The 24486-nt window shown below is 36.5% G+C and overlaps 3 protein-coding genes across 4 annotated transcripts; all 3 read right to left on the bottom strand.

The window, feature by feature from the left end:
* Window positions 1-739: 739 nt before the first annotated feature.
* On the bottom strand, window positions 740-4521 carry LOC107222837 (ER membrane protein complex subunit 8/9 homolog). The gene is made up of 5 exons (XM_015662355.2): window positions 4129-4521; window positions 3864-3940; window positions 3363-3432; window positions 2998-3092; window positions 740-2913 (listed from the first exon to the last, which is right to left on the bottom strand). The coding sequence occupies exons 1-5, from the start codon at window positions 4336-4338 to the stop codon at window positions 2739-2741; spliced, it is 627 nt and encodes a 208-aa protein (XP_015517841.1). The 5' UTR covers window positions 4339-4521; the 3' UTR covers window positions 740-2738.
* Window positions 4522-7137: 2616 nt separating this feature from the next.
* On the bottom strand, window positions 7138-14131 carry LOC107222844 (chitooligosaccharidolytic beta-N-acetylglucosaminidase). Of its 2 annotated transcripts, none has more exons than XM_015662362.2 (8): window positions 13404-14131; window positions 12865-13005; window positions 12002-12194; window positions 10983-11226; window positions 10321-10645; window positions 9293-9620; window positions 8797-9204; window positions 7138-7913 (listed from the first exon to the last, which is right to left on the bottom strand). In XM_015662362.2, the coding sequence occupies exons 2-8, from the start codon at window positions 12933-12935 to the stop codon at window positions 7668-7670; spliced, it is 1815 nt and encodes a 604-aa protein (XP_015517848.1). In that variant the 5' UTR covers window positions 12936-13005; window positions 13404-14131; the 3' UTR covers window positions 7138-7667. The 2 variants fall into 2 exon arrangements, with proteins under 2 accessions (XP_015517848.1, XP_015517849.1); XM_015662363.2 differs by having other exon boundaries at window positions 12865-12973.
* Window positions 14132-18801: 4670 nt separating this feature from the next.
* Window positions 18802-24174, bottom strand: LOC107222841 (homeobox protein aristaless-like 3). The gene is made up of 4 exons (XM_015662359.2): window positions 23914-24174; window positions 22021-22155; window positions 20502-20767; window positions 18802-19881 (listed from the first exon to the last, which is right to left on the bottom strand). The coding sequence occupies exons 1-4, from the start codon at window positions 23989-23991 to the stop codon at window positions 19596-19598; spliced, it is 765 nt and encodes a 254-aa protein (XP_015517845.1). The 5' UTR covers window positions 23992-24174; the 3' UTR covers window positions 18802-19595.
* Window positions 24175-24486: the final 312 nt, after the last annotated feature.

Raw genomic sequence — 24486 nt, 5'->3', positions numbered from 1 at the left:
TGTACTCGCCAGATATCATCCAAAGAATATTTCTTATGCATATACGCTTATTTGCCGTTGAATAAGAATCGATTGAATTAACGAAGCATGAGAAGTGCAAGACAACATGGGAAAAAACGCAGTAAAAAGTATTAGATATTTAGAATGAAGCCTGCAGCCAGAAAACATAATTTGTACGTTAGGCACAGAGTTTAGGGTTCAAAATTAATATTTATGATAACGACGATGTAACAGTTAATAAATTAAATAATATTAATGTCGCACGAAGCAGCTATAGCACCATTGTGTATAGTTCATAGAGACGTCAGAAAAATCTGCGATAGCTTGATCGATGCCTTAGTGAATAGTATGCCACTATTTTTACGTGTAGAGCTAGACATAAATGTAAGTAAGACACTAACAAAAAAAATGTTAAATAGGTTATAAATTTAAAGAAGTTTTTTAAATCCTACTTTTCTAAGTAGGTGCGTAAATATATGTAATAATATATGTATACATATATGCTTGATCATATCGTGTTGTTAAGTTTGACGAGATTTTTTAAAAATTGTGAGAAAAAAAAATTAAATTACTATCCAAATTACAATTCTTCGACAAATACAACAATATATATATACATAACGTTATATATATATATATATAACGTTATGGTATGAAAAATAACAATATACATATTATACGTAAATTATATATAGATGAATAACACTAATGTTAACGGGTGCTATTTTTCAACAAAACATTAAAATAAATAAAAATAAAATCGCAAATATTACCGACAGTATATGGATAATATACCACAGCAATGACGACGAGTTTAAGCTAAACATAATCAAACAGTGCAAGTGATCAAAGAACACGAGGCTAGTTGCAGTTTGATTTATAATATCTTAAGTTAAAGAAATAGAAACAAACTACAAGCCATGAAGTGAATTATTAATTTATCGGAGGTTATTAACTACGGCGATTTTAGAGTAGATCGCATTGAGTGGCAAGAAAACAAATGGTTGTGATAAATTATTGCACGTATCTATCGCACCCCATAAAATAGAGCTGGAAAGAAATTGTGCAGAGAATTATTCTTGCCTATTTTCGTTTTCGCGAGATTAAATAAGGTGATGTGAAAAACTGTTTATTGGCTCACATATTCGTACGTTTTCATGCAAAATTTGACCACATGGTGTGCACTCGAAAGCGAGGAAACAAGGAAGTTCTTTTTCTTATTTCCAGTGAAAAGGAAAAATAATTTTTTCACAAAGAAAAAGTAAATATCATTTGTTTCAACCTCATAATAATGTATTTTAAGGAAAGGTATGATTAAATATCCAGTCTGTGCTTACAAGCAGATAAAGTCTAAAGAATTGAAATCTACGAAACAGCATACAGATAATAAGTATAATTTTTTTTTTTTTCTTTTTTTTTTAATGAGAGATGTAGAGGCGCGATCCGCAGTTTTAAACAACCGGTGAGTGTTGTTGTATGGTGAATGAGTACATAGATACCGATGTAAAATAAAATTTCAAGAACTTTGTACCTGAATAAATGAAAAGTTGAAATTTCTATTACTGTTTGTGTCACTCGTGTGCGATTCAAATGAATTTCAAGGGCACGTAGTAATCAGAAATATGTCACCAAACAAAAAAAGGTCGGAGAATCGAGGAATGAGTGTGAGAAAGGCGAGACGAGGGACATAGGTGTAGGTAATTTGTGTACAGCTGAACAGCTATAAAGTTAAAAGAGTAGACTAAATAACCGATGGCTTAATTATGTATCGTATACTGCTAAAAAAAGAAAAGTGATAAAAATCTGACAAACAAAACAAAAAATAATAATAATAATAATAACAACAACAATAAAAAAAAAAACAAATAAAATAATACAAGCGAACTACTTTGTAAAATTTCTTACAAATAACTTGAAATTTTGTAGAATGAACAAAAAAATCATTTGTGAGAAGCTTAAACCGAATAAACATTTCTTTCACAATCATATCAAAATTCGTCTTTTCTCCTACTCACATAATATGCACCTATGTGTAAGAATAGACGTGCAACATTGAAATAGTCTTTCGAACGTCGGTTTTAGAGGTCTGCATGTTTTATTATAGACTTTGTGAATAGGACACAAAAGATTTAAAGGTGCAGACAAATATAGAATTTTTTTTTGTTAAATTAGGTTATTTTCACTGAACATAACATTGGTAAAATTATGGTACTCAAAGATTCTGTGCAAAGTTCAGGGTTATTACAAATTTTTCATTGAAAAATTTATCATTTTTATATGTTTTCCAAGTAAGAATATTTCTTGAATACGATTTTAGTACCATTTATACGGAATGTGTGGCGAACTGCGTATTCATTTTACAGAACCTATGTGAGATAACGTTATGTTCTAGAATACAAAGCTGGAACGAGTAATATTCAAATTGTTGCATGTTTTGTTGATATTTAGATAAAATATGACTGTCGTACAAATCAGAACGCGAATGAATTTACCAATTGACATGCAAATTGAAACATTCACTTGCATTATTCATGATTATGTCAATGATCGACGTGAATTCCGAATCCAGATAAAAATTTTCAGCCGTATTCACCAAACTTTTTTTTGTATATTGAAAAATTCCCTCACTTTGCTCAGTTTTCCAGGCTTGCAACAACTCTCCAAGTTATTCCCCTTTTTCCTCTTGGGAATTAACAGTACCGTGGAATTTTCGTGAGGCACTATTTCGCACAAGTGAATTAAGAACCTAAACCAACAGCCTCTATTGCTTCGTCAATGATTTTGTTTAATTCGTTGTTCTGCCAATCAAGGGATATGTTGTCGAGATGATTGTCGAAGTCGACAAGATCACGGTAATCTTGCCCTTGCAACATCGTCGAAACTCCTTCTAGAACATCTTTATCTAAGTTTATCCTATAAGTAAAATAACGAGTTTTGTTATTACTTGCTGATCGTTACCAAGGTGCTTAGTTATCAGGTACAATAAATATTCCATACTTATTTTTCTCTATAGGTTTCCATTTTCCATCTACATTTTGTGAAACTCTCAAAGGATTCTCTTCCATGCGAAGCGTAACTTTCCTGTTGTCGACCTATAATTTTTAAAGTCTTTTCAAAATGTCTTTCCCTTCTGCTGTACAACTTATTAGGCATGTAATATCGCATTTAAAATTTTCATGATACGTACCAAAACTGGTTTTCTTTAATAATAAGAAATATCTTATCTTCTGACGATTGTCAAAATTTATAATAGAATTCACAAAAATATTTTATATTCTACAAGGAAATAGAAATGACAACTGAACCAAAGGATATCTAAATTGGGTCAGATTGTCACAATTGCCAATTTCCTGCATACTCACCACAACTAATAAGGCAGAAGCATAGCTCTCCGCTATTTTGTCAGCTATTCTGTGAGCTGGCTTGTCCACGCTAAAAAAATCACACCAACATTTAATATATAAAAAGCATCATTTATTGTTGCGATGAACACAAATATAAGACTTGTTCTTTTCAGTTCGATCAGGACAATCGAAACACACGACGAGGCTTCAGAAATAGTGGTCGACATTATTTTTTGACTGGTTTTTCGATTTATAATTTCTCTTAGGTCGAATTACCTGAAGTTATCACTAATACTAAGCTCTGATAATTTTTTTCAGTATAAAAGGAACTTGGCAAGCTATCTATGAATAAGAAACATACTTCAGGTTGAATATCACATTGACCCATATCAGTTTAGTATTGAAACTTATTGTTAGTGATCGGTCAAGTTTTACAGATAAGATTGATGGGTTGGAACTTCAGGTGCGACATATCAAATATCCAGTTTCAATGGACTTTTCAAAGCTGGCAATACGTACCTCAAATCGAATAAATTCTCGTTAGCCAAATAGTAACCAGCAATTAGCAGACCTTGGTGAGCAGCGACTTGATCGACCTGCAGTAACCAAGAAACAATGTTACAAGTTAGAAATTATAAAAGATCATCATTGTTATGTGAAAAATACTGAATTCAAATATGAACTTTGCAGTTCTAATTGCGAGTCAAGTAACCGCGGACCTGTGCCAGGTATACGAATAGCTGATACGTGAATGATAAATAACAATGAAGGTAGGTAAAATAACCATAGTCAAGGCGACTTCGGCCATCGGCGATACATGGAGACAGAGGTGAAAAAGGGGCACAACATCGACGATGTAGAGTTCTTTCGATCTGGAGGCATCCCTCGGTTTCTGCTCCGCTAGTAGCAAACCGTTTACTGCACAGTGGGGATATTTCGCTGCGTGTAAAACTATCTTGCTGTAAGCACGCACCGAAAATCTAACCTCTGCCATGCTCGCGTTCTTCGGTTGTTTCACTCACGAAGAGCTCTAAAACACAGACTATGCTCGACCACTGACACTTGACAACTAGCTACGTTAGCTATGTATGACTGAAAATATGCACATGAAGTTAGCCCTGGGTTATTTTTCCTGAGGGGAGTAAAAGCAGTTTCACGAATTACCGACCTAGTTACCGACTCCGCTGGTAAGTGGAAGTTCTTCATAACCAATAACTGTCAGTGACGAATTAGGCTGAATTTACACGGGCGTCAAATCGACGCGACTGCGGCGGCAGAATGACGTTCATGAAAATGAATACCGACGCAACGGCGAATTGCCGTGAGTCTGAATTACGTAATTGAATCAGTGGTTCTCAGTTGCGTTTTTGTCTTAAGAATTGAAAAATCTAGGATTGTTGATTGGAAGTGTGAACAAAAGGAGAAAATGAATGAGCGAGAAGAAGATCGAATAAACGGGAATAGTTTTTCGAGGTAGGAAAATAATTTAATTCATTCTCATTATTCCCGAATCGTGCAGTCGTGCATAATTAAGATGTCTTTTCGTACGTTTATTACCGCGTATAGTTTATACTAAAAATATTGCGGGGTGTCCAGGGGCTTTCTTATGAACAATAAACCATAATAAAAAATATATCAGCACTTGATTCATTTCCATGCATTACATGTATTATGATTCTAGAATAACGAGAATGAATTGGATTACTTTCTTATATGTCGAACAGCTACTTATAGAGCTTATAGACCAGTTCTACGAAGTACGCTGCAAGCAACGTTTCAAAAGTTACAGCCGAAAAACGTAAAATATCGTTCATAATTCCTCTGCTGTTGGTTCTACGCTCGTTTTGATGTCTTTTCTGCATTCCTGAGGGTTCAATTAGTCGAAAAATATTTCTGCAAAACGATTCTAAGACGAAAAGTTTCGAGCTTTGAAAATCGCAAAAAAAAAAGCAAAGGCTTGTTTCAGTCGAAATTTGGCCGATTTTGAAAAATACTTGAATCAATTCTTTGATACACTCTATCGACGCATTTTTTCGAGAGAAATCGATTGCGCGCAGTCCCAATACTTCATCTCACTATTTCACTTTCTCCACTTTTTCACATTTCCAATTAACAGTCCTAGATTTTCAGATTCTTCGAATGAATTTCAGAAAACAGTAAAATTGTTGAACGTCGTTAAACGTAAAATATTTTTTTCAAGGAAGATAATAATTGTCCGATATGATATTTGCCATTTCAAATCACTATCCTAACAGCCCCCAATGCTGTATAAATGTCGCAAAATGTTAATGCCATCACAATGCATAATCAGGTATTTATATTAGTATGTCTTCACTAAAAAGGCCAAAAATTATAATCAAATATACTTTCTACTGCTCCCGATCCCAGCAATTTCAAAATTGTCACACATACGAAGATCATGAAAATTTTTTAACCTAAACCAAATTATTTCGCTCAAACATTATCTGTGTGACTATATTATACGTTAATATTAACTATATGTAGAATAACTTTGTACATAGTATTAGAAATAATGGTTGCAATCGGGGCATCTCATATGCGTTAAAATTCTTGTGTTAAATCGAAATGAAGTTTAAAAGTTAATTATGTACATTTCAACACATAATGTTTATAACGATGTTAATATTGAATAGCGAATTTCAAAGAAATTTACAAATCTTAACAAGTAAATTAGGCTGTCATTCACTGATCGTTACAGAACGAAAACTTGTAGCTTCTGTAGTTATACGGATCCATCTAGTATGTTGATATTCAATTCAAATACCTCAGGGTCAATCCATAATAAAATATTTCGAGCATACCCGCGAATCGCAGGTATAGATAAATAAGAGTTGAATGTAACTCTTTTATCAGTGGAACAAAACATCGATTCGATTGCACCACTCTGGATCCATCACAAGTAGCGATGCTTATCGTAGAAACTGATAAACATTGAATTTGTATATGAGGCATTCCATTACATCAGGATTAAAATTCTACGCCGATGTCTGAAATTGGGTTTATAATTTTTTGTATGAAAGTACATGACGAAAAATTCAATCAATTATTTTCACAATTTTTCAAGCCAGCGTATCTCAAGTATGGTTTGAAAACTTGAAAAAAAATCACTCTCTAAAATCTGAAAATATTCAGAAAGGTCTTATAAAATATAATAAAAGTTTTGATACCTACTAGAAAGAAGATGGAGGTTTCATAACTTCAAAAGATGAATAAGAAAAATGATTAAGGATAAAAAAATTATTATTATTGGATTGCATTTTTGACATAAGAATGAACATAAAATTTCATTGTGATGTGGGCCGAAAAATATCTATGGAGAGAGATAATATAATTAGGTTTTATGTTCATTCTTATGTCAAAAATGCAATCCAATAATAATTTTTTTTATTTAATTTTTCTTATTTATTATTTGAATTTATGAAATCTCTATTTTCTAATAGGTGTCAAAAGTTTGGTTACATTTTAGAAGACTTTTCTGATCATATCATACTTCAGATGTTGAGGGACGAAAAATTCTGAAAAAAATTGTGATTGCGTTTTTCGTCGTGCACTTTCATACAAAAAATTATAAAGCCAATCTGAGACATCGGCGTAGATTCTTTATCGCGATGTCATGAAATAAAATGATCAAACAGGTACAGATTTTGAATTGAACTTCAAACCGTATACTTTACGCAGGTGATTTATCTAGCCGGAAATCATTCAAAGTATACGACACAATGATCTATCTATAAAATAAACACGAAGGATTGATTTCTGTAAACACAGAATCTGTAAAGTACATTGTATATTTATGAAAATGAACATAAAAGGCTGTATTCTGAAAACACAGAACCTTCATACATACATCACAGTATTCGATTAATCTCGTACATGTCAAAAAATGAAATTGAATTACTGCAAATTTCCCTGCTTGCAGTGCCAATACATTAACGAATCATGTAGATCGATTGTTGGTCCAGCAATTTCCTCATTTTTGACTTACGGATATGATTTACTAGCATACAAAATATTTATAGACGCCATTTGACGGCAGAAAATCACCTAACGGCGAACCGGGGTGGGTTTGATAGTAAAAGTCATTTTATAACGCATATATCACTCTTTACCAACCCAATGTGTCGAAAGAAAAGTGCAAGTGCTAGCACGGAGTTTTCTGTTAACCAATATTCGTGCAATTCAGCTTAAACTGGGACTGAAACAATCAGCTGATTGTTCAGTGTGACGCCATGTTGCTCTCTTCACGCCTACACTTTGGATCGCAATATTCATTGTCGACTTTATTTCCGGCATATTAATGTTTCATTGGCACTCTGCATCATGCTGCGCGCACCATTCGGGTGCCATGGCATCCGAATTAATACCTCGGATCGTCAAACGGTCCCTATGTCCGTGAAGTCGGGGTTCCACTTTGGCGGTCGACATGCGGATTGGATTACTCCAAAGTCGTTCTGCGACTGCAGCTGTGCGTGGCCAAAGTCTTGGGTCCAGAGATCCGCTATCGACGTATTCTCCCCACGATGCTACTTCGCCACCCAACACTTTGTCCTTTCGTTAGAAAAGAAAAAACATTGCAGTGGTAACGCCTTCAATAAATATAGTTAAAAATTAACTAGTGATGTGTCGAAGTGAAAATGTTATCACTTGTCAGAAAAAATATTCAATATTGTTGAGGTTTTTCGAAAATAGGTACACCGTGATTAAAAACTAAAGACAGTTGGTGAAGTCGTACGTCAAGTGCAGTTAAAGTGACCCGAAGGCTGCTCAAATCTGTTGACCAACAGTCTCGATCTGCATTTGGCCCATTCCGCAAAATTAATCACACCCTGGATTAAAATCCCCGAGCAAATTTGAGATTTTTTTTTATCATATTCTATTTTGTTCTATCGTGTTTTCGACTCCTATTCTACAATAGTTTGTGGAATAGTAGGAAATTAGTAGGACCTTTGATCAAGGTTTCAACAAGGGGACCCCCTTGAAAATATAAATTCTATTTCTTTTCCTTCACTTCTTCTAAAAATTCAAACCGTAACTTAAAATTGCTCACGGCATCGTAGCATTATCTTAGTATATAATGAACGCACGCTAATTAGTGAAATATACTGAAAAAAATTATTACGCCATTGTAGTTGTCAGTTTTTCTAGTGTCAGCCTGTATTCATACTATGTCACATCTAATAAGTATAGGTGCTTCAAATAGGTATACCTTATCTGAACATTGAACCAAGATAAGGTTGTAATCAAGTTGTCTACATATTCACAGTATCTGCACTTACACTACTTACATAAATTTGGGACTGGTACTATGGTCAACTTGATGCTTTACACGTACACGAAACTGTATACTGAGAACGCCTTGAAGAATGCCTAACTGTCTTCTCAAAAATCACAAACCAGTAATCACCTCGACAAAAAATACAAAAACACTTACCGTTTTGGGTATACGATTCTTGTATACGTCCCTCCATGTGTGGTATTTGGTATTACCCCAAAAGCCGTGGTCAAGGTACCAAGTGTTCTTTGTGCTGACGATGATCTGGTATCCAAGATTAAGGAGCTGGCGGGGTATCGGAGACGAAGATTCGACCCAGGTTTGAATAACATATCGGTTCTTGTCCAAATACTTTTCGATCACTTCTGGACTGGTGAGGTACGAGGACCAAAGAATCGTGCTTACGTTTCTACCACCTGCCTTGCCTCTCTCCTCGTTGACGACGTTAAGTAAGGACGCTTGGAATTCGGACCAAAGCTGCAGAAAGTCGTCGACTTCTTGGCCTAAGCCTCGGCTCAACATCGCGTCTGTAATTTCTTTCGTCGAGTTCCAGCAGGGTATGAAAACCTGTGAAAAATCAGAAAGAAGGTGTCAATTCTGAAGCAACCTACTGCCATAGTCTCGATATGCAATGACGATGAGGCAGAGAGTGCACCTCGTCTCCTCCCATGTGGAAGATCTCACTGGGGCCCCAAAGGTCTATAATGTCCTTATAAATTTCTCGAAGGACATTGTAGAGGTTAGCGTTCGTAGGGTTGAGTTGGCCACAGGGTGGCTGAATGCAGAACTCTTGCCAAGGCTGTGAGCCTATGCAAACTCCCAGTCGACCGAGGCCAGCTTCTTCACCCCATTCCCATCCCGCTCCACTGTGTGCTGGCATGTCAAGCTCCGGGATCACCCTGACGCCTCTCGCCTTCCCGTACTTCAATATCAACTTCACGTCCTCGGTTGAGTAGATTTTTGCCTGACTGTAGGCACCGTATCTGGAAGTCAGTGTGGAAAAAACTGCACTCATGAAGTCAAGTTCAACACTATTATCTATTGGTAATTTTGAATTTTGGATTTGAATGACACTTTCATTTGATTTTAAACCTTTGTGAAAACTGGGATTGATCAGTTAGTCTCATTTCAGTTGGCTCCTATTATTTTATCGTGATAACACTACCAAGCTTCAGTTGAGGATCGTCGGGTGACTATTCAATAAGTAGCCGTTCACAGGAATTTCAAATAACTTCTAGTATAATTATGACTGATGACTCGTTTTTGTTTCATGATGGAGGTAACTAGCATTTAATACAATCACTCTCACCTGATATTGTCAACTAAAAAGAAACCAGAAAAACGAGTCTGTTTCATTTATGATGTGATTTTTTTTTTCTGCAATCGTTTGGAAAAATATTTCCGAGTGATTTCGAGTATTCTGAATTGTGATTCCAACTCTGTCGGATCGAAATCTAGACGATTGCTTGTGATGAATTTAGTGGAAATCGTTTTCAAAGTTTCACAAAGTAATAGCAAATTTTTCATCCTTTTGATTCAAATGTCCTGTCCTGGAATCATGCTCCCAAAAATTTTTAACCAGAGAACAATCAAGTTCCCTCCCGATCTTATCACTTTACAACCAAACTGATCGAATGGCGCATCTCAAAGAATCTTAGTAGCTGAAAATTCAAATGGGCTCACTGTGTCATGGCAGGAACGCGTTTTATCTCGATAGGAAAGCTCTGGGAGTCGGTCACGTGCCAGTGTAAAACGTTCATTTTACAGGATGAAAGACCGTCGATAGTTCTGAGGATGTCCGGAACCGTCACAAAGTTCCGGGAAGTATCCAACGATAGTCCTCTGTGCACGAACTCTGGGGCATCTTTTATGTTCGCCGAGGTGATGATAACCAGGCCTCGGATGCCTCCCTGCATTATAACTGGCGCTGTTAGCTGTAGCAATGTTTCTAACCCGTGTCTAAGACCGTATACAGTTTGAGCCGTCAGTCTGGCCTCGCCTTTGCTGCCTAATTAAAATTAATTGATATCATTCGTAAGTCGGTGAGTCGACCTTGAGAAGTTTTATACCATTTTATTCAAGATTTTCGAACGGATTGAATCGAAAAAAAACACTCCATTTTTACCAGTAATTCTTTTATCAATAAAAAACAGAAAAAAAAAATTCAATTATTTGACTATCAAGAGGTCGATTTTAGTATAATGGGATTGATGTACGCCTTTTCGGTTGTGCTTTCCCCATCTTTTTCTGATTTCCTTGTTCGTATTATAACGTATCTCGATCCTCGACTTTTGAGTGAACAAAACATTTCGAGATTTATTCGATCATTGAAATTTTTCACATACCTGAATCGTCGAAGCGCAAATCCAAGGAGTACGATTCAATGGTGAGCCAATCAAGAGTGAGGTCCGAAGAATCGACACTGAGAGTGACCGCGATCGAGGTGCCATTCTTAGCCAAGTATTCACTGTCGCAAAAGCTCTGAAGGTTGTGCGTAAAAATTCCGGTCACCTCGTCGACGAAGCTTTTCACTTCTTCTGGGATGGCTGACGTCACGAATTTGAATTGGTAGGGATGGATTTCCGTGTACTGCACAAACATTGTACCAAATAACGCAGATACCGTGAATCTGGAACTCTTCTCATCTTCGAACTTTCACAAACTTGATAGCAGATAAATTCATATTTTTGCTAACTTTTATTAAACATGTTTGTAGCAAAAAGATTAATTGAATGTTACTTGGTTTAATTACTCTTTTATTCGAACGAAAAGTAATAGTAGAAAAGCTCGTTTTGATGTTCAACTAGTCTAACTGGAGAGAAAAAAAAAGAATTTCCTATCCAATTGGATTGTCCTTCAACTTCGTTAGTATCGCATAACTTTTTTGTTTTTATTTCTGATAAAAGCTTCGCAATTATTGCACAAATAGATAAGCAAAATACCCGTTCCATGTGTATCAAAAGGATGAAATCGTTTGATTTATTTATTGTTTTTCACATAGGCTCTGAATTTTATTGAAATTTATTGCAAATTCGCTAGTTTCCTCGATACTCAAGTCATAATCTATATCAATCGCAGATAATTGAAGACACTTGACGAAATTTCCCTACCAAATGACACAACTATGACAGAATATCACAAATAAATAATGGAAAAATATAGAGATTTCCAGCGTCAATGAATTTCAGAAGAATCACAGAAACTCCTCTGAATAAGGATTAATACCGCAATTAGGAATCCTGAAAATTCGATTATTACTCGCCATCGGAGGTCAAGGAATCTTCAATTCGGATTAATGACAGCCGATTTGGATTATCACAATGTTCTTCGGTTTCTAGCTTTACTTTTTTATTTAATATCTCACTTTATTCCCCAGGGTGGTAAGGCCTGTTGGAATTGGCCATAGGGCAGCAAAAGGATCGCAGACTAGTCGGCAGGCGGCCAAAGTTGAATGTTCCTCTAGGACTTCCAAGGATGTCCCAATACGCGGAGGTTCCGCAAGCGGACGCAGAGTCCTGGAGCATTTATGATTCTGGCATTTGAACGACCGATAGAAGCTGAAAGTTTGCATTGCGTTAATCTTTATTGTGTAATTTATCTACCTACTAATTCGATTCATTCGGTCATGTTGTACAGTAAAATTACAAGTATATAACACGATCTGGAGTAGTTGGTCAGTACGAGAAATTTCTTGCTACTTGTTTTGCCCATTTTTGTGTCCGTTAACGTTGGAATAATTGAAAAAATTATAGGTTATGAAAACCTGTTCGACTCTGGCAGACTTCGCAAAGCATTTATTGTTAGTGAGACACTCCGTACGAAGCATTCAAATATTTGCGATCAATTATAGTTATAAGAAATTAGGTCGTTGATTCAAAAATTCCATTAGATCCGTCAAATGAAACGTCTATAAGTAATTGATAAGTATTTCTCCTTTTTACAATTCGTTGTTTATCACCAAAGATATAGCAGTTTGAAATTGACGCGTGACGTCACAATGTGCTTAGATATAGTTATACTACTATTCGACTGGTTATATCTTTGTGAATAAACATTGGATTGAAAGAAGAAAAAATTTGTGTCAATTATTTTTTTGACGGACCTAATGAAATTTTTCATTCGACGACCTAATTATCAACATTCGTTTGCCATAAACAAAAAAATTCACATCAAGGGTATATAATCGAAAAAAACGAACTGATTCAAATGCATGTTATCGGTACTTACGTTTTCTGCAACCGTGCGTTCACCTCAATCAGTGAAACTGTCACCAACATCCAATAGAATAAGCACCTCATTTTGTCCTCACGTCCTCACAACACAGTAATTAAGAACGCTGCGTTATAAAGAAACCGAACAATAAAACAGCTGGAAGAAAATTTTGTGATGTTTAATATCGCCTCCTTTTTCCTCGTTTAATAATCTTGTTTTCTGTTCACAGAAAAATATCTCGTTTTCACTTAAATAATAAATAATTCTTGTACAGCAACGTCGGAAAGAACTTGTATCACCCAACATACAAAACATTCACGCGTTCGTATGATTTCGGAGAATTTTTCTCAATTTAGCAATTTAAAAATCTTCGAAATCATAAATTTCAAACAATTTATTTGAAATTCAATATTTGCACCGACGCTGCACGTGTAAGAAATCTAAACGAAGCTAAATCTAAATTAAAATTCTTAATTCTGTCAATGCGAAAACCTATCAAAACTTGGCATCGCTTCAATATTATCTAAAAATGTTCAAAGATCTATAAAATTTACCGTTTTAGCGTATAATGGCCGAGAACTGAAGATATGTAAGTGAAGTGAAATTGACTTGTACACCGTGTCGTTAACATTTCGTAAAGAAAAAATGTTCCACATTAACAGACATTGTTTCCGACACACTAAACCGTTCCACTTGTATCAATAAATTCAACCCACTGCTGTTGACGTTTCACTCGATTACATAAATAAACACAGCAGGTGAAGGTTGGCAGTACAATTCACTTCTCGACTTGTACGCGTAATTTTCTTTTCGTTGTAGCAGACCGAAAACGCGATTTTACGCCCGCGACCGGATCATAAGATCCTGTTTCACGCCTACGTAGGACGAAAAATATTGTTCGTAACACTTTACACCCTTGTTAGAAAAATAGGCAATTTCTACCAGCCTCTGCGGCAATACGAGTGTGTAAATCGTCACTGGAGGAGAAATATATTCCGAGAGTGAACACTGAACAGACAAAGCAGTTCGACCGTTGGTACGTTTATCGCCAAATGAGTCTGGGGATGCGTACAAATGATGCACGTACGTTCACATTTGACATCATTAAATCGATAAGACGCACACTTATCGCTAGAGCAGCACGCACGCGAGGAACACGTAAAGCTCTTTCTACTTTAAATTCAAACGGACAGATCTCGTATTTCAGTCCGGCATATTATCACGGAATTCGGATCGCGATCATCGACCGGCGATGTTCGCTCGCCGAGCACGACTGCACGCGAAGACCGTTTCACGTAGGGTAATCAACTTTTAAATACCGACTAAGTGTGCGTGTATGTCACACAGATAGATAGAATAACGTTGTTTCCTCGCTGGTGAGAGGCTTCGACTTCGAATGCAAGATAGTTAATGCGAAGTGATTTCACTCGCAACTTTGTGCGATACCAACTGACAATTATGCGGAAATATGATAACCGCGACCTCGGATTGTCTGACTTTGCATTTCTCTTGTTTGTTACACTCGGGGCTCGATTTTGCTCGGTAAATGGAAAAAGATTGAGGGCAAGAGGAGTGTCATTATTTATAAAAATTTCTGAAACTATGTTTGAAACGTGTTTGTCGACTTTGAAATCGTTCACAAGTATTTGCAACAAAGCAGGCACGTGTGTATGTGTGCATTCGGATGGCCCCTAATGTCGGTAAGAAAGTGTTTTTTTATCTCTCGCCCCTTAAATTGACTCGAAAAACTAAGAAATTATTTCAAAAGTGAAATCCGCTCTTAATTTCGATATTAACCTGCGCCTCGAAGGCCCTTTAAAGGAGTTATAATTGGCTTATGGCTATAAATGATTAACAGGTATTGTTACAATTAGAGGTTTCGAATCATGTAATTCTCAATCTAATTATAACAATAGAGTTCAGAGTGTTTACTGAATTATATTCCAAACCGCAAAAGGATTTGCAATATTTCGTCAGAAGTTTGTCCAGATTCGAAGAAACTTGAATCAATTTTTGATCAATTGAGATGGATAAAAAAGCTGATGCTATTCACGGAATTACATGGATTCAAATCATGGCGGTATTCCGACGGAGATGAATAGATAAAAATACAACGATTTAAGATATATTAAACTCGATTCCAGGTGAATTAAAATGTTCACAAAAAAATCGTCTATAAATGATTAAGGACGAAATTTACTATCGCAAGTTGGATCGAATTTAAATTACATTAAAAATCGAACACAAAGAAATGAAAAAAAGTCAAATTTGTTGACGCACGTTCAAAACATTGAAATAATCCACCAGGACTAGTTTTCGCATCGTGTCATGAGTTTTCTAGTGAAATTCATTTTGGTACACACCAAAACGAACTTTGGGTAATGTTGGGATCCATTAACTGCGAGCTGATTCACTCGCTAGCCTCGTATTTGTCCTGCACTCGAGTTAGTAGATCTCTACATTACCTAAGCTATCACCAACCTAAATTGAACGTGTCACTTTGGTTGCCTCTTCCGTGCGTAAAATTGAGTTGATTGAAAGTGCGCATGCGCCAAAGTCGTTTTACCGCACTGTTCGGAAATGCAACACCTTACGCACACTCCGCAGGCTTCGAAAATCGAACTTTCCAAGCAGTGCAGGGTTAGAAAATACACTGTTCATACATTAAAAACGGCGCTTACATTGCATCGTAAAATTCATTGCAAGAGCAAAAAACGCGGTTCTGATATTCACTGTTGACCCCTTATTGCATAAATTATGAAGAAGATGGAATAAAAGTTTTACATTTACTCAAATAGTTTGATAGTTTACACTCACCATAGATGGAAAAAAATACATTCCGTTACACGAAGAAATGTAAAATTAGTATTCAAAGTTGGTTTTGAAAAAAACAAAATCCTTCAACATATTATACTGAAAAAAAAAGTTAAAACTTCAACGGCCAAATATGGCTTTGTATGCGGTAACGAGTTAAAGTTATGGCGAAGTGTAATTGGGGTAAACGTGATCGCCAAACGTGATTGTATGAATAAACGCCTGGAGATAATAGGGGACCAATCGTTTACAGGTGAGTAATTTCACCTCATCCGTATCATCAAAAATCTTCGATATGGCGTTGTTCCGCGTATAATTATACATTGCGATTCGTTTACGATCATGGCGTGTGTCGGCCGTGCGAACTCGAACCGTTGAAACGTTTTTGATGCGTGCATTACACTCTGAATAGTTACTAGTCACGATACAAGTTCCGTTCTTTCAGCGTTAAAATATAAATATTTGCACGTTAATCAATGAGCATATTGATACAATAACAACCACGTATATCGCAGTGTTGTAAATCGTTTGATCAGATAAATCATTAGCATTTACGACAAAGGCGATTCTGTAGGTTCGGTAGGGTTTCACCGAAATTCTGCACTCTTACCTACACTGAGAGAAATTTTTAGTTTCGGTTACCGCTCAGTCCTTAACTATTTTCATTTTTTACCACAATCGAGAAATATAATTCTAGGTACAAAATGAAAATTAGTTTTGTGGTTGTTACCAGAAAGTCTAGTATCCGTTACTGTTCTTTCTCATCACGATCACTGTTACTATATTTTCTTGTAACTGTTGCGAAAATTTAATGCTTGTCCAACGATAAATTGACGTTAGAGCCTTGTTTAACTAAAAAAGTAGAGTAAACCTCGTAAACTGATTTTGCGTTGCAATTACGAAAAAAGGATCGACAACAGCGCGAAATGGTTACGCGTATCTCGTTTTTCGTAATTCCAACAATATTAAAACAGGTTTTTAACGGCACCTGTTTTATTGAATTTTTCTAATTACTGTAACAAATGAAATTTTTCTCAGTGTACGTTTGTTCATCGATTTATCCCGGCTAGACGTAGCTACGAATAAGTGACGAATGGAAAGTTGTTGGAGAGGTCAAGTTGCACGATGATTTGCATAATATATATATAAGAACCGGTTTATTGTTCGCAGGAACAAAATTTTTCAATACTTCTTTAGTTACAACGGCGAAATGCAAATTTTTGCTGTCTAAACAATGAATTCTCGCAGAACATCGACGATTTTTATTTTTTTATTTTTTTTGGTCCCAGAAAATATACGTGTCTGTGGATAAGAAATGAGAAAACGTATGAATCGTTTTATTATCGATAGGGTTAAGATTACTCAAAAAAATTTCACTCTTATCACTTGAATATTCCGAATATCTGTCTCAACAGATGTGCGTCGATTCAATACACCAGCAATATTTTTTAAAAGCTTATTACAGAGCTGAGAAATTAAATTCGTCTCGAGAATGTCTGAATACGAAGGTAAACTGACCTTAAGTTGACTTAAGTCAAGACTTACTTAAGAGGTTGCAAATGAATGTAATAACGTTTACAGGTATATCCTATCTCGAACGCTCTTGATTGCGGGTAGGCAAATGACGTTGACCTTCAGGATCAATGATGCAATGGTGCAAAGCAAAGTTGTACTGAAACTGGTTTCACCGGCTGCAGAAGCACCTGCATGCCTTTGCTCATAAGCAGAATTACAAAAGTTACGCATAGTCGGTTTATCAGCGTCTCGATGGCGTGGCGAAGGCATCGTGCAATTTGAAAGGTAACGGGTTAAGGCCACGGATAGGTTTAGGTGCGTGGTAAAATTGATACTCATTGGATAAGTATGACCCTGACCACCGATGCATGAATCGTCCTCGTTTCTCAGTGATTCGTAATAAATTCTACACAAGGTGCTATTCGTTTCTAAAACAGTAGGTTCAACCGCCTTTTTGTATGACCTGAAATAAGTAAAAGGAGTTTGTAATCTAACTTGAATTAATCTGAAAGTACTTTTGCAATCGCATGATATCGCGTGAAACAGTTGTGGGATTATTTGAGATTACCTGAAATCATTAAATCGTCTTTACTTGTAACTATATGGGCTAAGGAAATATTTCTCATGATCCGCGGTTCGCCTAACGGTCACATCCGATCGTCGAGTAAATGAAATTGTCAACGTAGGTCTAGCATTGGCAATAATAACTTGGGGACTATGCTGGCCCGTTTGTTACACCAACGTCGACTCAACATTGGACCGATGTTTCCACATCGCTGATAACCAAATATCGATCTTGTAATCAAAAATGAATTCGTAAATGAATTTGAAATTGAAGTTGGCTATTAAAGATGTAACACGATTCTTCGTCCTCGTCAAGTCAAGCTTGAAAACCCTTCGCAATTTTTGAAATTATTGAGACAACAAATTAATTCATTCATTTCGGAAACAAAAATCGGGTTATCGTGTACTTAGAACTTTATCATTATTCTCCGTTTCTCTATGAATCCAACTCCATGTTCGTTATCATCGATTTTACTACCAATTGAAGAATAAAAGTTTAACCAAGGTCGACTGGATGTTTCATCGAACGTTTGGCCAACGATGGCCTAATAATCGGGTATCTAACATTCGTCAACATTTGCAGAAGAAGGGATTAATTTTTTTTTATAAATGGAGTTTGAGTTTAACAATAACCTGTTGATCAACTTGAAAACAAACTAACAACCGAACCTGGAACCTTAAGAGTCAAAACAACCAACTAATTTTCATCGAGAAGGTTTATTTATACACCTTTATATGTAGTCGTTTCGTAACGGACAAGCTGAAGTAGAAGGCTTGAGTTTTTGAGTTTCTCAAAAAAACAAAATCACAAGATGACTAAATCTGTATATTTGCAATTCTTTTTCATATACACATAGGATCGTTATACTGTTTCCTTTCAACTTACCGTTCACCGTATTGAAGAATGTGTTGAGATTTTTTAAAACCGTCACGACCGTGAAAACGTCACTGATATCAATACCAAGGACTCGTTTATATTATAGGATCGGGTCATCTCGTGGTTCATCGTGACAACACATAGCATGTTAAACCGAATATAAAACTGAAGTCATTTTGCCGTACGGGGTAAATTTACGTATATGTTTTATATCTGTGTATACGCAGTATATATATATGGTATATACACCTATTATAATTATTTACAATGTCATACATATTCTTGATTTTCATCATAGAGCGTTTGTAATGAATTCATATTAAAAACTTCACGTTCCTATACATATATAACCGTATCACTTGACCAATATTTCGATGCACACGTCAAAGTCTATGCAATAATTTCAGTTGGTATAAATCCGTGGTTGAAGATTTTTGCTGCTATTGTTTAGGTTCAGAAAGAATAAGATCGAGAATTTATATAATCGGGTTTCAAAGGGTGCGATTAAAGTTATTCGTGCTGCGCTTGGTCAAACAATATCCCATCTAAAATAACAAAAAATTTAAACTTGAAAATATAAATCCAAAGTGTAGCCAACTTCGCAGGGATCACATTATTAAACACCACGTTTTTTGAACCTCTCAAGGGAATCAAATGTTGAATTTCGATAGATGGTAGCTAGTTTCATTCTCCTATAAATAAGTTGTACATACGCAATGAAAATCTGATTTTTCATCAATTCAACAGTTATTCCAAAAAGTTACGGTGATCGAAATTGGATGAATTAAGTTGTAAGGATATTTGATGTTGGAAAGATTTAAAAATACTGCGACCTGTTTAGTGCAAGTATTTTAGACGTTTTTTCTTTTCACTTTGAAGGTAAGTTATTTTGACCAAAGTTACCTCACACAACTTCGACCGCGTCTTTAAAATTTTCGTTTTGACATATTTCCACCCTACAGACCGCACTTCGTGTCTAATTATTCTTCTTGTTGCTGAGAGTAACGTCGAGAGGTTCGTCAATTGGCTGAGTAACGGGGCCGACGTTTTGGGATTGATTCACCGCAGAGAGGTGGTGGTGATATAGCGCTGGATGGGGATGAGGCTGGGGATGAGACCCTTTCACTGTCAAGTCCATCTCGGCTTCCTGAGGTCTTTCGGCGATCCCCGCGCCGCTTGAAACAGGGCTGACGGATCTTCTCGGCGGCGAATTGCAGCCACATCTCATTCTTTCCGGCGATTTGTCGCAGGCCACTGGATAACTGTGAGAAAAAAGAAGAAGAAGGAACGATTGAGGAGGATAATAGTACATTATGTAACAAGGGAATAAAGTCGAGCTTTATTCCCGCTATATATATAGAACTTTATTTTACAACTCAACTCTGGCTCCAATATTTAGTTGAAAATTCGGACTTTTAAATTGGCCTCATATTTCCTGCAAATGCATTTTACGGAAAAATATGCCACTTTCGTCCCGCTTTTGAGGTAAAAAAAGGTAACTTTATCGTTGAGTCGGGAATAAATATGCTTACGTTTTCTTTAACAATTCAGTCGGTTCGAGAGAAGAATTCATTCTCAGTCAACTAGAAGATGTCTCTAGCCAAAGAGTGGACGTTTTTTAATCGAGAAAATCGATTCGACGAATGGACTGATGAAAACATCGGTAACTCAAAGATAGCGATAGCGATTTTCCAAGAATCGTGAAATCGTTGCAAAAATTTCCAAAAATTTAGGAAGCTTATGTTGAAGTTATGAAAATTAAAAAATACCACGTGTATTTTAATTGCATGATGAGGTTTTTTTTTAACACCAATTTATTCTAATCAAAACATAGTCTTGAAGACTGATGATCGAATGTCAGAGAAAAACTTTCGACTCTCACCCGTGCGGTGAAAGAACTCGGTAATCTTTGCAGATCGAGAGCGAGTTGCTCCCTTCGATCCCCTTTTCATTTGACTGGGGCATCTGCCCTGGAGGAACTGACGGCGGCGGGGGCGAGGCGTCGGGATGCTCGACGCCGGTCTGCGGTGGTCGAAGTAAAAGCGGTCCAGCGCTACCCAGCCCAAGGCAACGCATTCGCCAGGCGTCTTGAAGCAGTTGGAGTCGAGCCTGCTTCCGCCATTTCGCTCGTCTGTTTTGGAACCAGACCTGAATGGATGAAGAATTGCAATTAAAGTCCGATTTTCGTGTGTACCTACACTGGTGCGAAAGAAGCGTGCTTGTGTTTTACAAGCATACTCTGGGGAAAATAATTTCTATGTCAGACTAAGAAATATTGCGAGTCGTAGAAAAACGTGGAATATAACAGAAAATCGTAGAAATGCGTAAAAGATTGAAGATAATGGTGAAAAATCGCAGTATTTTTCGTAAGAAAGTACAAATTTCTATGAAAAATTATCAAAATCTATGACTTTCAACGAAAAATCATGAAAATTACATGTTGGAAGTTGATTTAAATTTTTTTTTTTTGGTGGAAACTACTAGGATTACCGCAAAATTATTAATATCTACGACTTTTTATAAAAGATAATTTCAATTTTGGACCCCCCAAACATTGTGAATTTTTTCTTCCTCGTAGAACCGCATTAAATTCCGTAGAAAAGAACAAATATCTACGAAAAATGATGAAAATGTAGAGTTTTTTATGCAAAAAAATTACAGTTTCGGACCCAAACCACCGCTAGATGTTGCATCTCTCTCACAAGGAAAACTTATGATGGAGACAAGTTAAGTACCCAGCAAAATTTGGTTCCGTTCTTCTCATTTTCTGAGTACGATCTAGACGGATTTAGAGAATCTGTCGTTTATTTTTTAACTCATCTTGTCTCAATTAGGTGAGTCTTATGAAAAAAATTATAATGTTTATAATACAAAATTTTGACAAAATAGAATTTATCTTCCGTCGGACTCCTACGATACATTACGCAAAAGTACGACAATCCATGAAAAATTCTACGACTAAACTACGAAATTGTTCCAAACTTGCATGATATTAACCTGACTACGGCCATATAAGGCACGCCTAATTTCAACCTGATCAGGGCCTGCTGGGACATCAAGCTGGCCTGATCAAATTTCTACTCTGATCATAGCGATATGATTTTAATTTAATACTTCGCAAGGTTTTCAGATAGTTGGCTCCCCTCTGTTGCACATTCTCGAGAACCATTCAGTTGAATTATTTTGCGCGCTTGGTATATGGTAGATAATAACAAGCACAAGATTAACAGAAACCAAATTTCATGAATGGATATCCGTGTTCTTTAAGGGAGAGGAATCCGATGAAACGTATAATCTGATGCGAATGATTTTCAACTCGTAGGACTAACGATAAGTATACTGACACTCTAATAAACAAAGACGAGCGAAACATAGATGTAAGATTTTGAAAATCGTTTTACCTGAACACGTGCTTCGGATAAAGCAATCCTGAGGGCTACTTCCTCCCGAAGAAATACGTCCGGGTAGTGAGTTTTCTGGAAAAGCGACTCCAGCTCCTGAAGTTGCTGGGGGGTGAATGTCGTACGGTTCCGTCTCTGCGTGTGAAAGCAAAAAAGGAATGAATTCTGATTTCCAAACGTGGTGAGAGATGAGTTTGATGAAAGTTTACATGCGCTGTAATTTTCGATTGAAAAACGTTGTCTTTGAGATGAAATTAGTCACCACTACACATATATTTTCTCAAATTGGTCATGTGGCACAGTATTGAGACTCATGTGCTTTTTAGATTATCATGTTCGTCTTTACGCTGTTTCTATGAGTATATCTAACCATTTTTTTCGAAATTTTTCTCTGTGGCGCGGTAGATTTTACCAAATTGATGGAAAACTGCAAATTTTTGACATGAGCAGGGACTAAAACTGCAGTCTAAGTCTTTCAAGTTTTCAATATTTAAAGCAATTGTTGCGACACGCAAACCACACAAAACTTGAGGTTGTTTCTTATTTTCGTAGTATGTCATTCAAATAGTATGAGATTCCTCGAGCAGAATATTGAGAAAATATGAAGTCAAACATCGGTGCTATTTTCGCAATAATTTTTTATAAAAATATTTTTTTTCAGAGTAATCTTGAAACGCCGATTAACTGGTGCAGTTTATTTTGCGAGTTCGATTGTACTATTTCTTAATTTTTAATTTTTATAAGCTTCGTAATTGCTAGTTGATTTGTCGGCTAAGGGGTAATTCAAAATTGAAAATGCGGGGACCGGAGAGAAATTGTCGAAAGTATATGATTTTTTTACGTCGAAGTTGTATTTTAGAAAACTTCTCTTACTTCGAATATTCGCAGAAATGATTTTTCGATGGATACTTTTTGATTAGCAACAAAGTTTACACTGGAGTCGAGAGCTGAAAATCCATTAAACCTTTTAACTGGCACAATCAAGATTAGTCATGTAGAAAAGTTCAAATTAGGCTTTATTTACTGATTGTGAATTACAGAGAATGGCAAGAATCATTTTACCATGATCTTTTGAATCAGTGAAAAGTTTATCGTGTCCCAAATTCACAGTTACAACCAGTTTCCTCGATTTATATGCTTCACATCGCGAATCTCCGCTTTGTAAACATTGTAAACTTTATATAGAAGAATCAGTCGCCTCAGTTTTGACGCATATTAAACACAATAGATTGGGAGACTAGTCGAACCTATTTCCATACCGATAAGTGGCTGGTGGTTACGTTGTATTGACAGATATTGTTACAGTCTCAGTTTTCAGAATCGAGTAGGCAATTATGATTAAAGTATATGTATATAGGTCATAGTGTTTAGAGAAATACATTTCAATCCACGAAAATATTCAGAACCTTTCTACATGGAATCAACTGGATTTATAGTATTTTGAATATACAGGAACGGAATGAGTTAAAAATCGATATAAGCGCTAATACTTTTTATGGATTCACATGAATTCAAATCGTTACGGTGTATCCAAAAAGGATCGAATGGATTGAAATTGAATTATTCAGGATTTGTGAAAAAAGAAATTTGCTTCTAAGGGTGGGCAGAGTCGAAGTTGTATATTACAGACTGGATCGAATTGAATTTGCGTAATAATATGATCGTAACAAAAAATTAGAAGAAACAAAACCCGTAGACACACATTTGAAACGATAAGTCGATGAATTCGGATTGATTTCCGTGTCACGCGAAACAGATTTCCGGTATAATTCTAATTGGTTCACATGAAATCGAGCCTCTCTTGATACGGTTTTTTTCACACGGGAGTCAATCGTTATTCTAAAGCAAAATAATCGAGCGCTTTGAAATAACTTGGGAGCAATTCACACTGACCTGTCGGCGACGGCCGAACATATATTCGGTTAGAAGGTCCGCCTGTGGTCCCAGAGGTGAAAGATAAGGACCCGCCATGGCTGTCCGAGGGATAAAATTGTCCGTGACCTGGCCTGGCGTCCGAAGACGATGAAAGTTTGTTTTTCCCGCCCTTGATGAGACGGACGGAACGTGGCGAACGACTTGTCGTATGGTGAACGAAGCTGACTGAAGACTGTGAGCGGAATCTCCGAGTCGCGGTGAAACCGAGGGTTGGAAACCCTCTGCGAATAATCGGGGGTGGTCGGGGGTTGCTGAGAAACAGGAGCGTCTATTGGCCGAGCTTTCGATGGGCGGAGCTTCGATAGCTGCGGGAAACACCCTCTGCTCGACGGATAATAAAAAATCCACCGCACACCGCACCGAATAAACAGATTTCCCGGATTTACTGACAAAATGATTGGCGGTCACACGCGTTTTATCCGTCCACAGTTTGTTGCTACTTGGTTACTGTATATGTTGGACGGAGGGAGTTTTTTGACATTTTTTGGGTGAAACGTATCCTCGGAAATTTTTATTCGCTCAAAAACATCC

This window comes from Neodiprion lecontei, chromosome 2 (genome assembly GCF_021901455.1).
Source record: "Neodiprion lecontei isolate iyNeoLeco1 chromosome 2, iyNeoLeco1.1, whole genome shotgun sequence".
Taxonomy (NCBI): domain Eukaryota; kingdom Metazoa; phylum Arthropoda; class Insecta; order Hymenoptera; family Diprionidae; genus Neodiprion; species Neodiprion lecontei.
Note: the sequence above shows the minus strand (reverse complement) of the source record. Positions and strands in the feature narration are given on the sequence as shown.

Coding starts and splice junctions, on each gene's coding strand:
- LOC107222844 (XM_015662362.2), bottom strand. CDS start 12,935: ATGAGGTGCTTATTCTATTGGATGTTGGTGACAGTTTCACTGATTGAG. Junction 12,195..12,864: donor AACGCACGGTTGCAGAAAAC/GTAAGTACCGAT, acceptor GCAAACTTTCAG/CTTCTATCGGTCGTTCAAAT. Junction 9,621..10,320: donor CGCGTTCCTGCCATGACACA/GTGAGCCCATTT, acceptor ACTGACTTCCAG/ATACGGTGCCTACAGTCAGG.
- LOC107222837 (XM_015662355.2), bottom strand. CDS start 4,338: ATGGCAGAGGTTAGATTTTCGGTGCGTGCTTACAGCAAGATAGTTTTA. Junction 3,941..4,128: donor CCGAAGTCGCCTTGACTATG/GTTATTTTACCT, acceptor TGGTTACTGCAG/GTCGATCAAGTCGCTGCTCA. Junction 2,914..2,997: donor AAACCTATAGAGAAAAATAA/GTATGGAATATT, acceptor TTTTACTTATAG/GATAAACTTAGATAAAGATG.
- LOC107222841 (XM_015662359.2), bottom strand. CDS start 23,991: ATGGCGGGTCCTTATCTTTCACCTCTGGGACCACAGGCGGACCTTCTA. Junction 20,768..22,020: donor TATCCGAAGCACGTGTTCAG/GTAAAACGATTT, acceptor TCATCCATTCAG/GTCTGGTTCCAAAACAGACG. Junction 19,882..20,501: donor CGAGTTCTTTCACCGCACGG/GTGAGAGTCGAA, acceptor TTTTTCTCACAG/TTATCCAGTGGCCTGCGACA.